A 12,784-nucleotide genomic window follows, 5' to 3' on the forward strand; every position below is an offset into this window, starting at 1 on the left:
ATGCTTATGGGTGTGCTACCAACCCATCAAGTGAAATGTGCATACCTTTCTAGGATTGTATTTTTTTAATCTCTAGACTCACAATGAAATGCCAGGGATGTTACAAGGTATTTGAAAACTGTAGTTGTTAAAATATTAACTAACCCTGCCCTGACTATCAAATAAATCTAGTAAAAGTGGCAGCTAAATGACTCTGTTCCCACAAACATAAATGAAAAGAACTATTTGGCACAAAGGAATATTTTGGTCTTAAAATTTGGAGATAAAGTTAAAAGGACAGTGACCTCCAAATACTTCCCACGCATATCCCCTATGGAACGCAACTTATATTCAGAGCCCTGAGAAACACAAGCAAGTGCTTGCTTAATTTTTTTGGGAAGATTTTTTGTCTTGTTTTGTGTTTTGGACTAACTTTATCTTGCCAAATAAATATATCTTGCCAAATTTGATTAACAATACTGAAAAAATGCAAACAAGAAAAGCTAACGTGTTTCCCCCTACAAAGCTCCTCTCAGAAGGAAAACATTTTCACCAACAGCTTCAACTGAACACTCTATTTTATGTTTTGAAATGCTTCAAGGTTTCTAAATGTATCTAAATGTAATAAAAAGGCTTAAAAATACAATGGTATGAAACACTTTGGACAAACCAAAGGTTGTTTTGGTTTTTGCTTTTTCATTTTGGCTAGCAATCCCCCCCCCTCCCCAGTCGATTACTCCTACAGCTCCTCTGAAGTGCAACAGCAGATGGTATTGATCTAGCAGGGCTTTGAAAATGTAAAGCAAGATAGCGTTGTTTTTATGGCATCCAAATTATAGAGCTCATCCTAAGACATGCTGAGATACCTTAACTAGTCTCATCAAAAAAGTAAGGAAAACTTTTTGATGTTCCTCCCATTTCCAGACCCTTTATTGTGATTCAGTTACTGTGGACTGCCCAGTTAACACTGCGGTAGCGGCCAGCAGCTGCGATGAGGACTCTCGTGTGTTTCTTGCAACAAAACCAAAGCCAAATTTTACATACTTTTAGGATTTTTGACTGTTCTCTCCTGTCCACTTAAATACCTACAGCTGCTTATCGTGCTGTTACACAGGCCCTGAATGCCATGTTCCCATAGCAATGTTTACTCTTACATTATTTTTTCCATAGATCTTCATAGGTAGAATGGTCGACGCATGTCCATTGTTAGGCTTTTGATTAAAAAAGCAGTGGAAATAATGAGAGGAAAACCCATCACACACAGGGTAATTATCTCAGAAAAATGCTAACAACCCAGGTAGGTTTCTACTAGTTTTTACACTGATTAGTGCATGTAAGTGAACAAATGGGGAAGGGGGAAAAAAAAAAAAAAGAACTGAAAACTTCTAACAGACAAGGCACCATAAATACGGCAGGACTGGCTTCGGGGCCTCAGGCATCCACTGCTCCAAGAGCAGAAAATACAACAGAAGCAAACGTTTGATTTGCATTTATTCTGGTTTTCAGTCCAGCGACTTTCTGAGCTCCAGATGAACACTTATTTTCCAAATTTCCAGCACTCAGCAAGCACTTCATCACAGGAGGCAATCGCATCATTATGCTGCTTAACAAAATGTAACACCAGGATGCACTGACCTGACAAAATAGCGACTCCCTGCTGAAACCATGCTGCAAGAAATACACATTTCATTTTCATCTTGGGGGACTGGGGGGGAGGAGGGGGAAGCCTAGATTCATATGCTGAATCTCCAACTTATATAAAGTAAAAATTGGGACAATACATGGTGATGCCCCAATTGTTCTGTTCAAGCTGTATGCAGCCCATTTTATGATGCTGAAAATACTTGTTAATCATTTGGACGCATTTTCAGGATGAATTTCTTGCAACATTTGAACAGTAGGAAGCTCTTTATTTGGCATCATTAAGAAGAAAAAAAAAAAAAAGAAACCCTCAACAACTAATTATGTAGGCCAACATAATTTCACTTTTAGCTGCCAGCTCTTTAAATATGGACGTTTCCAAGTAGCAAAGTATTAGAGTGAACTACAGTTGGAAGGATAAAGGTCTGGATGCAGATCGACATTTTTGTAGTAAAATCCACAATTATAGGACCAAGATGACCAGTGACACAACAGTAGACAGGAAATAATTCCCTTCTAATTTACTATTTTTCTTTTATCAAATCTCTTCAGTTAAGGGGGGCTCTAAGCCTTGCCAGCTGAGCCACCTCAAAATGGAGGAGACACTGGCACTGAGCACTCCTCAGACACTTGGGAAATCTTCCCCATCAGGCAAAAATTCTTGAGCCTGTGTCTCTGACACCCAGAAGGATATCCGAAGCTCTCTGCTCAGGAACTGGACAGGATGGTTTTTTTCCAGGCTTCTACTGTTCTAGCGAATACCCTCATCCTCAAAATAACAGCTATTCTCTGAACAGTTTTGCTTTTTTACTTTTTTTTTTTTTTAAGATTTCATTTTCAATGCAGATCAGAAACCAAAGTAAAAAATAATAATAATATAAAAGTATTTTTTTTCCCCAGACAGTCCTACACTTCAGCGTTGGTCATTAATGTCCCCAGGCACTTTTTGCAAGGATGATGAAGTTAGGTTTGCTGTCCTAATCAAATTCCAAAATAAGTAATTGAATTTTCTCTATCTTAACGCCACTTGCACTTTCAACGAGATGTATTATTTTTCACTTCTAACCTGAATGTTTTTTATTGTTGCACTACAACGTTAAATACTTGCAATGTTATATCCCAGTGGTGGCATATCGGGGAATAGGAAGGAACAGATCTCTACAGCTTTGCTTTGCCAACCCTGCCTTGGACCCTGGGGATGGAAGCTGCCCATGAAACACGGCGGTTTTCTGACGTGCAGCGACTTCCCAGTGATATCTGATATTCTCTTATGAACCTCCATCTGCCCAGAGCTGGAACAGGAGATAGCTGTGGTAATTGTGCAGTGACTGCTAGAGACCAAATAGCTTCGATGACACTGGGAGACATGCAGCTGGCTAACAGAAACGCAATGCACACGACTGAAAAGCATTAACTTTGCAGTTGCGACTTTTAAAACTCATCCTTATTTCTAACCTTAGGAGGGAGAAAAAGTAAAAGAAAATATTGCCACAGAGAAGGTTAATTCCTGCAGAACAAAGGTCTCAGTCTGAATTAACTGGGCCTATTTTGACTTTCCATTAAATACTTTCTATGCAAACCAGAAAACAACAACCAGCATATCTCCAGCCCAGCTTAGTTACAAAACGGTAATAGTATCAATTTAGACTAATTGTGGATCTGGCTACAATTAAGATCATTTCTAGCTGGAATAAAGTAGGTCATAGATGGTGGTCAGGTAGGAAGTAATCTCTCATCCAAACGATTGAGGGAAATAATTACCCTTCAGTTTTCTGCCTTTCTGGGCACCAGAAACGTGCCTACCTCCCGGTCACCGTAACATGCTCTTTCGCACATACTGAACCCAAACTGGAAAAAAGGCCAGCACCTTTCTGGAATGTTTTTGTATCATCAGTGCGTACACCCAGACCAAATCTTTCTCCTGAATCACCTGAACAAATGTACAATTTCCTTCTCACTGCCTACATGAACCACCACCGGCCGCTGCAGCTCCACGCAAGGTGTTCATGCTGCAAAGGCTTCTTAAACAGAAAACTCTCAGTAACCGCAGAGCGAAGCTTTGCTAAGGAGACAAAGACAAATGTGCATGATTCCTGCCTCGTCTCTGCGCTGTCTGCACACTCCCCGTGTCCCTCTAGGAGATGGCAGCCTACTCGCCTGGGGAGAAATGGGAGGCAGCACCGCGTGGCCATTGGTGCCAGCAGGAGCGGGCTGTGCGGGTGGGGTTAGTTCTTCTAACTGGAAAAGGGCATAAAAACTCATGCCTCAGCTCTCCAGAGCAGTGCAGCTCAGTACCCAGCCATCCCAGGCCTTCCTGCACTCGGCCTGTTGACACTATCCACCTTTGTGCAGCACAATTAGTTTGGGATAGGATGAGCGCAAGCACTGCTCTTCAGCCTCACGTTCAAGGCACTGGGATGAATGGGGTTTATGGATCATGAAGCATTTCTGTCCCGAATCTCCCCTCCTTTTTTTTTTGCTGTACAAATGAAGCTAAAAATGATGCTTCACCCATAGCACTGCACATTGCAAATGAGTTCGTGGCTGACCCACAACCCGCCTTCAGTGGTTCTTAGTATCTTGCTTTGGCAGCTTCCTTATCAGATGCGGCAATGAGACCCACCTGAAGGGGCTGAGGGGCAAGCTCCATCCATGCAGACCAGAGGGCACGTAATTATGGGGTATAGTTAACACTATAGGAGCATAAAAGTTAGATGCTGTGATAATGAGTAATTTTGTGGACTTGATATCACGGGTGCAAGAATCACCTTCAAGTAACATCAGATATCTGAGATACTGAAACTCCTGTGATAACCTCTGAACTAAAAGGAAAAATGGCATCTGAAGCCAAAAGGTGAGAGAGGCCCTAGCTGAATAAATTAAGTGGGTAGATACGTTTGCCACATAGCTCCTTCCTCACAGTATGTAAAAGCAAGGTTTCCTGTTGCTCTGCCCTCCAGCTGGTCAGACGCAAGCAGAAGCAGCTCTGTAAGCACTTGTCTCCTCCTATCTGAGCAATAAAAGCAGCCTAACAGCAAATGGCTCGCCAGGAAATTTTCATCCTGCTGATGAGGACAGACAGATTTCAAAGCAGAATTGCAAATTTCTTTAAAAGGGACACAGATCCATAAAAGATGACCGCTTGTTTGCGACATACCGAACAACCCCCTGATGAAAGAGCCAGCCGCAATGGCTGGTTGTTGGTCGTGGGGGGTAGCGGCACGACACACGGCGCTTGTTGGGCACACACAGGCCATGACTGAAACGGCGTCCGGTGAGAAGAGATGACTGACTGACTCCCTTTCTAACGTGTGGTTTTGTTTTGTTTTGTTTTGTTTTTTTTTAATAAATCTAACAGTGCAACACGTGTTCAGGAAGTCAGCCAACAAACGCAGGACTGGCACATTTAAAACAAATTTGTGCTAAATTGAAAGAATTGTTTTGTATTTTCTAAACACTTATACCATCCTCTTTGAAACAAACTGCACCAAAGTACTTGTTACATTATTTATTATAATTGGCTATTTGTAAACTCTGCTTTGAATCTGTTTTTTCCCCTACCAAATTTTGTCTTTGCCACTGAGAAAATGCTGGCTTTCTTAGTGCCATTAATACAAATTGCTCATAAACCTCCCCACACGAACTCCAGAGTCAATGTTGCTGGCTCTTCTCAGAGAGGGGCCTTGAGCAGGTACCACATGCTGCCAGAAGAGATCATTGCAAGGCAGACACAGACAGCAGCTATTGTAGTCTTCCCTTTCATCTCCTCGTTAACTACTTCCTAACATGAACAAATAGATTGAGAATCTGGAGAACACTAAACACTTTGCTGTTAAAATTCAGAAGCTATGTGAATATAATACAGTCCTTTTGCTGTACTAAAAATCTTAAGACAATCTAGAGTAAAAGGTTGCAAATATCCTTTGTGTCAATGAGAGCTGACCTCCTTTCCCTCCACCCCCTCCCCACCAGTGCTCCCTGGGTGGGTGCACTGTGCATTGACTCTCCACTCCCCAGGATAACGTAGGTTAGCATTGTGGCTATGGAAAATGCCCAGGGAATACAGAAGAGCGTGACACAAATGCCTGAAGGATTCAGGGCTGATCCAGCCAGCTTGGCTAGATCTGAAACCTGTATCACTCATTGAACCCCCGGTGATGCTTGACAAGCCGGTCAGGTGCCTGCAGCATATTCCCCAGATCCTATCTGCTCAAGCACAGCGTGAGACCCAAGGTGCCGCCTGGGTCAGCAACCGAGGAACAGGGGCAACGCAACGCAATGATATCTGCACACCTCTATTGTGGCCAGGCATGGAGTGGGACAGATCCAGTAATTGCCATGGGTGCCAGTTTCCATAACCATATGGGGACATGCATGCCATTGCCCCTGCTCTAAACAGCGAGTATAACATGTGCCAGGTGCAAAAATGACAAAGTAGTACGATTTTAAGAGGGGATCAATCATTTTATAATACAACTATAGTACACTCTACAGAGTACATGTCAATAAGACCACTCTAACACCACAGGTTTTTTTTTTTTGCCTGTCTGCTACTACAGCTTTTCCATTTCTCCATGAAAGTCAGAAATCTGCCCTTTTCTGAGGTGTCACAGATACCAGTGACTGTCAAGACAGGTTATGTCCTTTTCTGCACAGTCTGTATTTTTGGACACTCAACGAGCCCTGAGTTACAGTTAGTACCTGTCTCTGTAATAATAATGGATTTAAATGTATCACCAGACATAAACAATAGTGCACACAGTGGCAAACCTTCAGGGACTTTCAGTAGCAGAGTTTCTCCATCATTCTGTCTGGACCTTCAGATTATGGTTTCCAGAAAACTAGGTGTAGGTGTGAACACCAGCAGAGAATACAGAGTTGTCTTCAGCATCCCTATGTAACTTGCTGGCATGTTATTTCCTCTTCTCCTACAACACTCTCCCTCCCATAAAAACAGTAGGAAGAATATGTATTGCCATTCCAGAAATAAATCACCATATGAGACCTGGACAATTGCTAATGGATCCCAAGTATCCATGACACAAAAATAGTGACAATGAGTGTTTGAAAAAAATGAATAATAATGAGAAGATGATGCACAAAAGTGGCTCTGTCAGCAATCTTCAATCTTTTTGCAGAAGACACACCTAGGCCACATAGAGAAAGGCTTCTAAAAGTTGCACAAGATCTTGGCCATGTCTTCTATATATACACACATTGCTTTAGTTTCCATCAGTTCATCTCCTAAGTGCATACCTGTATGCAGTAAAATCAGGCTCTTTCTCTGCATTTACACCCAGCTGGAGATCTTCCAGTGCATTTAGTCAATAGGACCACCCAGCATGACCCATTCAGTCAGGCTGGCACCACCATAGCCTTCTCCTTTAAGGTGTGCCATTTTAAACTTCCTGAAACATACCCTGAGAATGAAAACCTTGCAAATTGCTGCTGAGTGCTGAAAGCAAGAGAAGGAAACCACTTTACCTCCAGAATGCGGTGGTGGTCCACACAGCAGCACCATGCCCTGGCCCTGGCGGACGGACACTGTGCTTCTCGTTCTGGTTTTGAAGTTCTCAAGATCTGCCAAGAGAGAAAGAAATCAATTAAAGGAGTTTAATGGTTTCTCCTCATGAGAAGGACAGAAGGTTCATTAGGACTTTGCTGCATGACATAGAAACAAAGCGAACATCAGCTTGGAGGGTGGGTTAGTGGGACCTGGGTGGAATGCGGGGCAGCGGGAGGCTGATGTGCATCAAAAGGATCAGTAAATGTCTCCAATGTCTCCACAGGCTGCAAGGCTGGTAAGGGGGAAAAGGTGCTGATTTACACAGGGAAGAAGACAGGCCTAGAGAAAAATCCAGCAAACTGTAATGCTGATAGAGTTTTGTTTTATGAATTTATGAAGAATTACTGCCTTAATCAATTATGGTATAACCCAGTCTGTTTCCCTTTTGGAGACTTGTTACCAATGCCCTTGCAACCCATGTGTAGAAACCCTTCCTTTCCCATAAGGAAGTCTCTTGTAATAGCTGTATGTTAGCCACACAGTGCTTTAATTAAATTAAACTCCTCTTTCCACCTCTCTCTTTTTCCTCTCCTTCAGGGGCCATGCACTGCAAAAATGCAACTCACTCTCTTCTCTCCTTGCACACTGAATTCAGGAAACCTGCTATTAAGTGACGAGGTGACTCTGTGAGCCGAGCGGTGGCACCAGGTATTGATCAGCACCAGCGGCTGCTGCGTGGGAGCACTAATACACTGAATCGCTTTGGTAGCCTTTTATCTTTAACAGTCCCTTGAATTTCAATTTTCATTTTTTTGCTTTCAGTGTAGCTGAGCCGTGGTTTGGTGATTACAAACCTGTTGTCAGTGCACTTGGGAACCAGAGAAAACACACAGGTGATAAATATTTAACAGCAGGAACTGGTAGGAACATCATTATAAGGTTACAAGGATGAAAAATTAAGCCTTGATTTTTATCCTCTCTTGAAAATGTTTTCTGGAAGCACTGGCATGCATACTGAAAAAAATTTAAATAAAGAAAATCAGAAGTCACTGCTTCATTTTAGAAACCTTCTTCATGGACCCTTCCTGCTAAAGCCAAATTCAGGACAAAATCCAGGCAAAAGGGGAACTACAGTGGAAGTAGTGAGTAACAATTCGTTATAGTGCTAGTAGTCATTGTGAGATTTCCAGCACAGTTCTGCCATACTCTTATGCTGTATGTTACATCATTCCAGGGATCTTATTATTATATTATTTCCATTTTTTCATTTGCATTTTAGTGGATAAATATTGTGGGGACTTAAGAAGCCTGCTGCACTGCAGTGAATTATTTGTGAAAACAAAACTAGTTGAACCTGCCACCCTCCCACCTTTCTTCTGCCCAAGTCCACGGACAGAATGCCTACCGAACCCAGGTGGTGTTGCCGTTTGCATTAGGTGCTGAGGCCGTTGCGTTATCACACCCTTTGGGCAAAATGGGTTCACACAGGAGGTTCAGAACTACCCCTGAGTTTAAAACAGGTCCAAATTTAACCTGGGTATCAATTCATCAGCAGATTCACCAGTGTGAGCTGTTTGTTCAGACTCTGTGTAGGTACAGGGAGACAATAAAGCATGGAGTTTCCCAGCCTCAAGTCATAGTCTGAGTCTATAACTTTGAGCAGGGTGATCTTCTTTGTCCTTCTGCCTTTTTTTGGCCTAGGAAAAAAGACAGAAGGTAAACAGAAGAAAACCCACTGTCAATGAAAATAGATGTAATTTTTATGTCCTAAGTTCTATAAAAAAGGTGGAATGGCACTTTTCAGGAACCACTATTACATTCCTCTGGCCACCTGCCAGTCCCATAGATTTAAATATATTTTGACTGCATACAGGCACAAGATTGGATCCCATCCTCACTGAGGACAGTTGCATAAGGATTAATAGCCTAAAACCAAAATGATGCCTGGAGGAATAAATGTGGTATAAGGAAATGTTTTTACATGAATATTATTTCCAATAAATGAAAAAGTAAAGTAAAAGCATGTCGTGGTTTAGCCCCAGCTGGCAACTAAGCACCACACAGCCACTCTCTCACTCCCCCCCGGTGGGATGGGGGAGAGAATCGGAAGAGCAAAAGTAAGAAAACCCGTGGGTTGAGACAAGAACAGTTTAATAATTGGAACAAAATAATAATAATAATAATAATAATAATAATAATAATAATAATAATAATAATAATGAATTATAATGAGAAGGAATACAATGAGAGAGAAAGAGGAACAAAACCCAAGGGAGGGAAAGAAAAGGGAAAGGGAAAAAAAAAATAATAAAATAAAATAATACAACCGCTCACCACCCGCCGACCGACGCCCAGCCAGTCCCCGAGCGGCGATCGCAACCCCCCGGCCAACTCCCCCAGTTTATATACTGGACATGACATCATATGGTATGGAATAGCCCTTTGGTCAGTTTGGATCAACTATCCTGGATGTGCCCCCTCCCATTTCTTGGGCGCCTGGCAGAGCATGAGAAGCTGGGAAAAAAAAACAAAAAAAAAGGTCCTTGACCAATGTAAATACCGCTTAGCGACAGCCAAAACATCAGCGTGTTATCAATATCATTCTCATACTAAAATCCAAAGCACTGCACTATACCAGCTACTAGGAAGAAAATTAACTCTATCCCAGCCGAAACCAGGACAAAGCAAAACAAGTCCCAATCACCAAAGCAGATGCTTTCTATACTTGTATATACACACATCCACATATAGATGCATTAGAAAAAAATTGCAGAAGTATTTGTAAGAGTCTCAAATTATATATAATGGAAGATTCTTCATATCTCTATTTAGCTATTTGTATCTTCCTCCACATTGACAGAACTAACACACTATGCCATATGCATATACATACATACACACACACACAAAACATCTTAGAGATTATACAGAATTCACTTTTCGGCCTGAATCCTAAAAAAAAGCCATACACAGGTCTGCTTTGGAACACAGGAAAGAAAAATTGCATCAACTCTGAGCCTGCGTGTTTAAGTCCACTTACACAGTGCTCTAGGGAATTCTTCTGTTAATCACAGGGGAGGGAATGGGAACGGTCTTTCATTACTAATAATAAGAAACGGCCACCTGCTTGGTGACCCAGCAACTCTTGATTATGATAGTATGGAGAGAAAGTGCATGACTCAATAGTTTAAACACAAATCTAGTCCTCTAACTTTTTTTGCAAGGAAGAAAGAACCCTATTTGTTGACAGACAGCTATATAATTTATGACAGGAAAAGGATTGCTACCCGGAAAAGAAGTCTCTGCTTGGATGAACGACTAGGAAATGATGGAAGAATGGTCAAAATCAAATGGAGGCAGCAAATAAAGCACAGCATTCATCACTATCGCTTGTAGTGCAAACTATCAAGCTTTCAAAGTTAACTGTCAATTCCAAAAAGCCTCATGCATGTACTTAAAATCTGGCTCCGAGTAAACTAACAAGATTAAGATAATTATAAGAAAGGCTAATGTATCATCAAACTGATTAGGCTGATTATGCTCGTGCATTCTGAAATCCACACTTCAAATTTATTTTTGCAATACCTAAATAATAACTTGAATTAACAATAATATCATTAAGATTTTATTAATAAGAAACTTCATTTAAACACCACCTTGCAATCTTTCCCAAGAAATTAGGAACAATATTAGTGTTGTTGAATGGTTACAAAGTGTACAGATTAGCGATGAGCAGATTCGAGAGGTTCTCCTCTGCTTTCACATGCTGTGCAAAGTGGACAAACACCTTTCCTACAAACTTCTGCTCAAACGGGTACAGAATATTGCACTGAAATTCTGTACCACTGAATTCCCCATACACGGAGGTAAGACCACTTGCTAAACAAAAGTTAAACACACTTACTGAAAACCACCCCGCAGGAAGCTTTAACGCAGAAGTAGCACTCTTAACACTTCGTTCCTCATGTTTGTTATCTTCCTCCAAGGGAAACACAGCTGTGTAGTGCCCCTCTACCCCTGCCCGGAGAGTAGGTAAGAAACTATTCTCTATACTTTTGACATTAAAAATCAATGGGACAGCAAAAGAAGAAGAAAAAAATAACCCTCACAGCTGCAGAATGACTCTGAATTACAGCGTAAATGGTTTGGCTGTATGTGTCTCCCCTGATGAGAGCATTAAGTTCCATTTTGCCTTGCCCCTACGCCCAAAGACCCTGGCTAATGTATGAGGATTTTTGTTCTTATTTGCCAATAAAAAAAACCCAAACCCACAAAAATGCCAGAAAACTTACGAACTTACGAAGCCAGCAAGCTCAATTATTTCTTGGCACACTTATTGTTTTGGAAGAAGGTTTGAAGCAGGACTATCATACCTCCATACCTCAATACCAGCTCTCTTTCCACTGGAAATTGCACCTGAGCAGAACTAGGTGACCTTGGAAATCTGAGGTTTGCAGGCGTCCGGCTGCTGGACCTGCCACTGTGCCCGAGCAGATGACCCCCATGACACAGCAATGGCCATTCAGCACGGCTGTTCAGCTACAGGGCTGGCCTCTACTCATGTTTTTCTCACTATGTCATAGTTTACCTTTTTATTTTGTTTCCTACTCCTTCTTGTTATATTCTTCCGCACTTTAATCTTCATCAATTTCTCCTGCGTACATTGTCAATGAGATCACCGACTCCTGACACAAAATCTTTTGCCCACATTTTGGGGAAAAAAAAACCCAACCCCAACCAAAACAAAGAAACAAACAAAAAAACACCCTCACAACAAAAACCCCCACAAGTTCTTGAAAAACAGCTGAGTATGTAGGTTAAAAGAAAATAAAACAATTTCAGATTTGGGAGGGAGGCGGTGAAAGCCTCGAACAGGTCACTACTTTCTCAAACAGAAGTGAGACATTTCTGGTTTTACATGTAGAAGCACCATCACGAGGAGACAATGCCATCTCTTCAAGTGTTTGCTAACCCAGTGGAGGATGTAACAAAAACCAGTGGTATGAAGCTGAAGTCATGGAAACGGAGATGAGAAATTACACTTACTACGAGTGATGATGATCAACTGCTGGAATAAACTACAACAGAGAGCAGTGGGTTCAGCATCCTTGATGCCTGGAGATCAAGACCACCTATCTAGAACATGTACAAATATTAACTATGCTTTAATCACACTTAAGCGGCCAGGTTCAGTTAGGGATAAACTGGCAGAAAATACAGACCATGATAAACAGGAAGGCACATTACAGGGCACTACACCCATCTAGCCTTCAGATGCATGAAATACTGGGAAGGAGGAGGAGGTCTGGAAGCCAGTGTGACTGTCTGGTGGCCTGATGGCCACTAACAGACGTGAGAATCCCAGAGGTTTGCTTCCTGGGACCTGGCAACATAGTATGTAAGAATTCCGAAAATAATCACATTATGATTAATTAATTAAAGTACCCCACAGGGCACTAAATACCTTATAATAGAAATAAAAGACATGGTAATTTAAAGAGTTTACAGTTAAATGTTAGACATAATGCAATGAACATTGGTAAAAGAAGAGAGAGAACAAGACGAAGCAAAACAATGCCTGGAAGTGGTAAGTTCATTAAGTTTTAGCATGCAGGCATCTTTGTGACTTAATTAAAGTTTTTAGGGTGTGAATTGCTT

The 12,784-nt window shown here is 41.6% G+C and overlaps 1 protein-coding gene across 2 annotated transcripts in view; it reads right to left on the minus strand.

The window, feature by feature from the left end:
- Positions 1 to 12,784, minus strand: part of LOC140657952 (contactin-4) — a 258,606-nt gene that overhangs the window by 100,011 nt on the left and 145,811 nt on the right. For both annotated transcript variants that reach the window (XM_072875734.1, XM_072875733.1), the window contains exon 5: positions 7,105 to 7,200. In XM_072875734.1, coding sequence (XP_072731835.1) covers positions 7,105 to 7,200 — 96 coding nt within the window. The remainder of the gene's footprint in view (positions 1 to 7,104; positions 7,201 to 12,784) is intronic.

The sequence above is a fragment of the Ciconia boyciana genome, chromosome 11 (genome assembly GCF_034638445.1).
Source record: "Ciconia boyciana chromosome 11, ASM3463844v1, whole genome shotgun sequence".
NCBI classification, from domain to species: Eukaryota; Metazoa; Chordata; class Aves; order Ciconiiformes; family Ciconiidae; genus Ciconia; species Ciconia boyciana.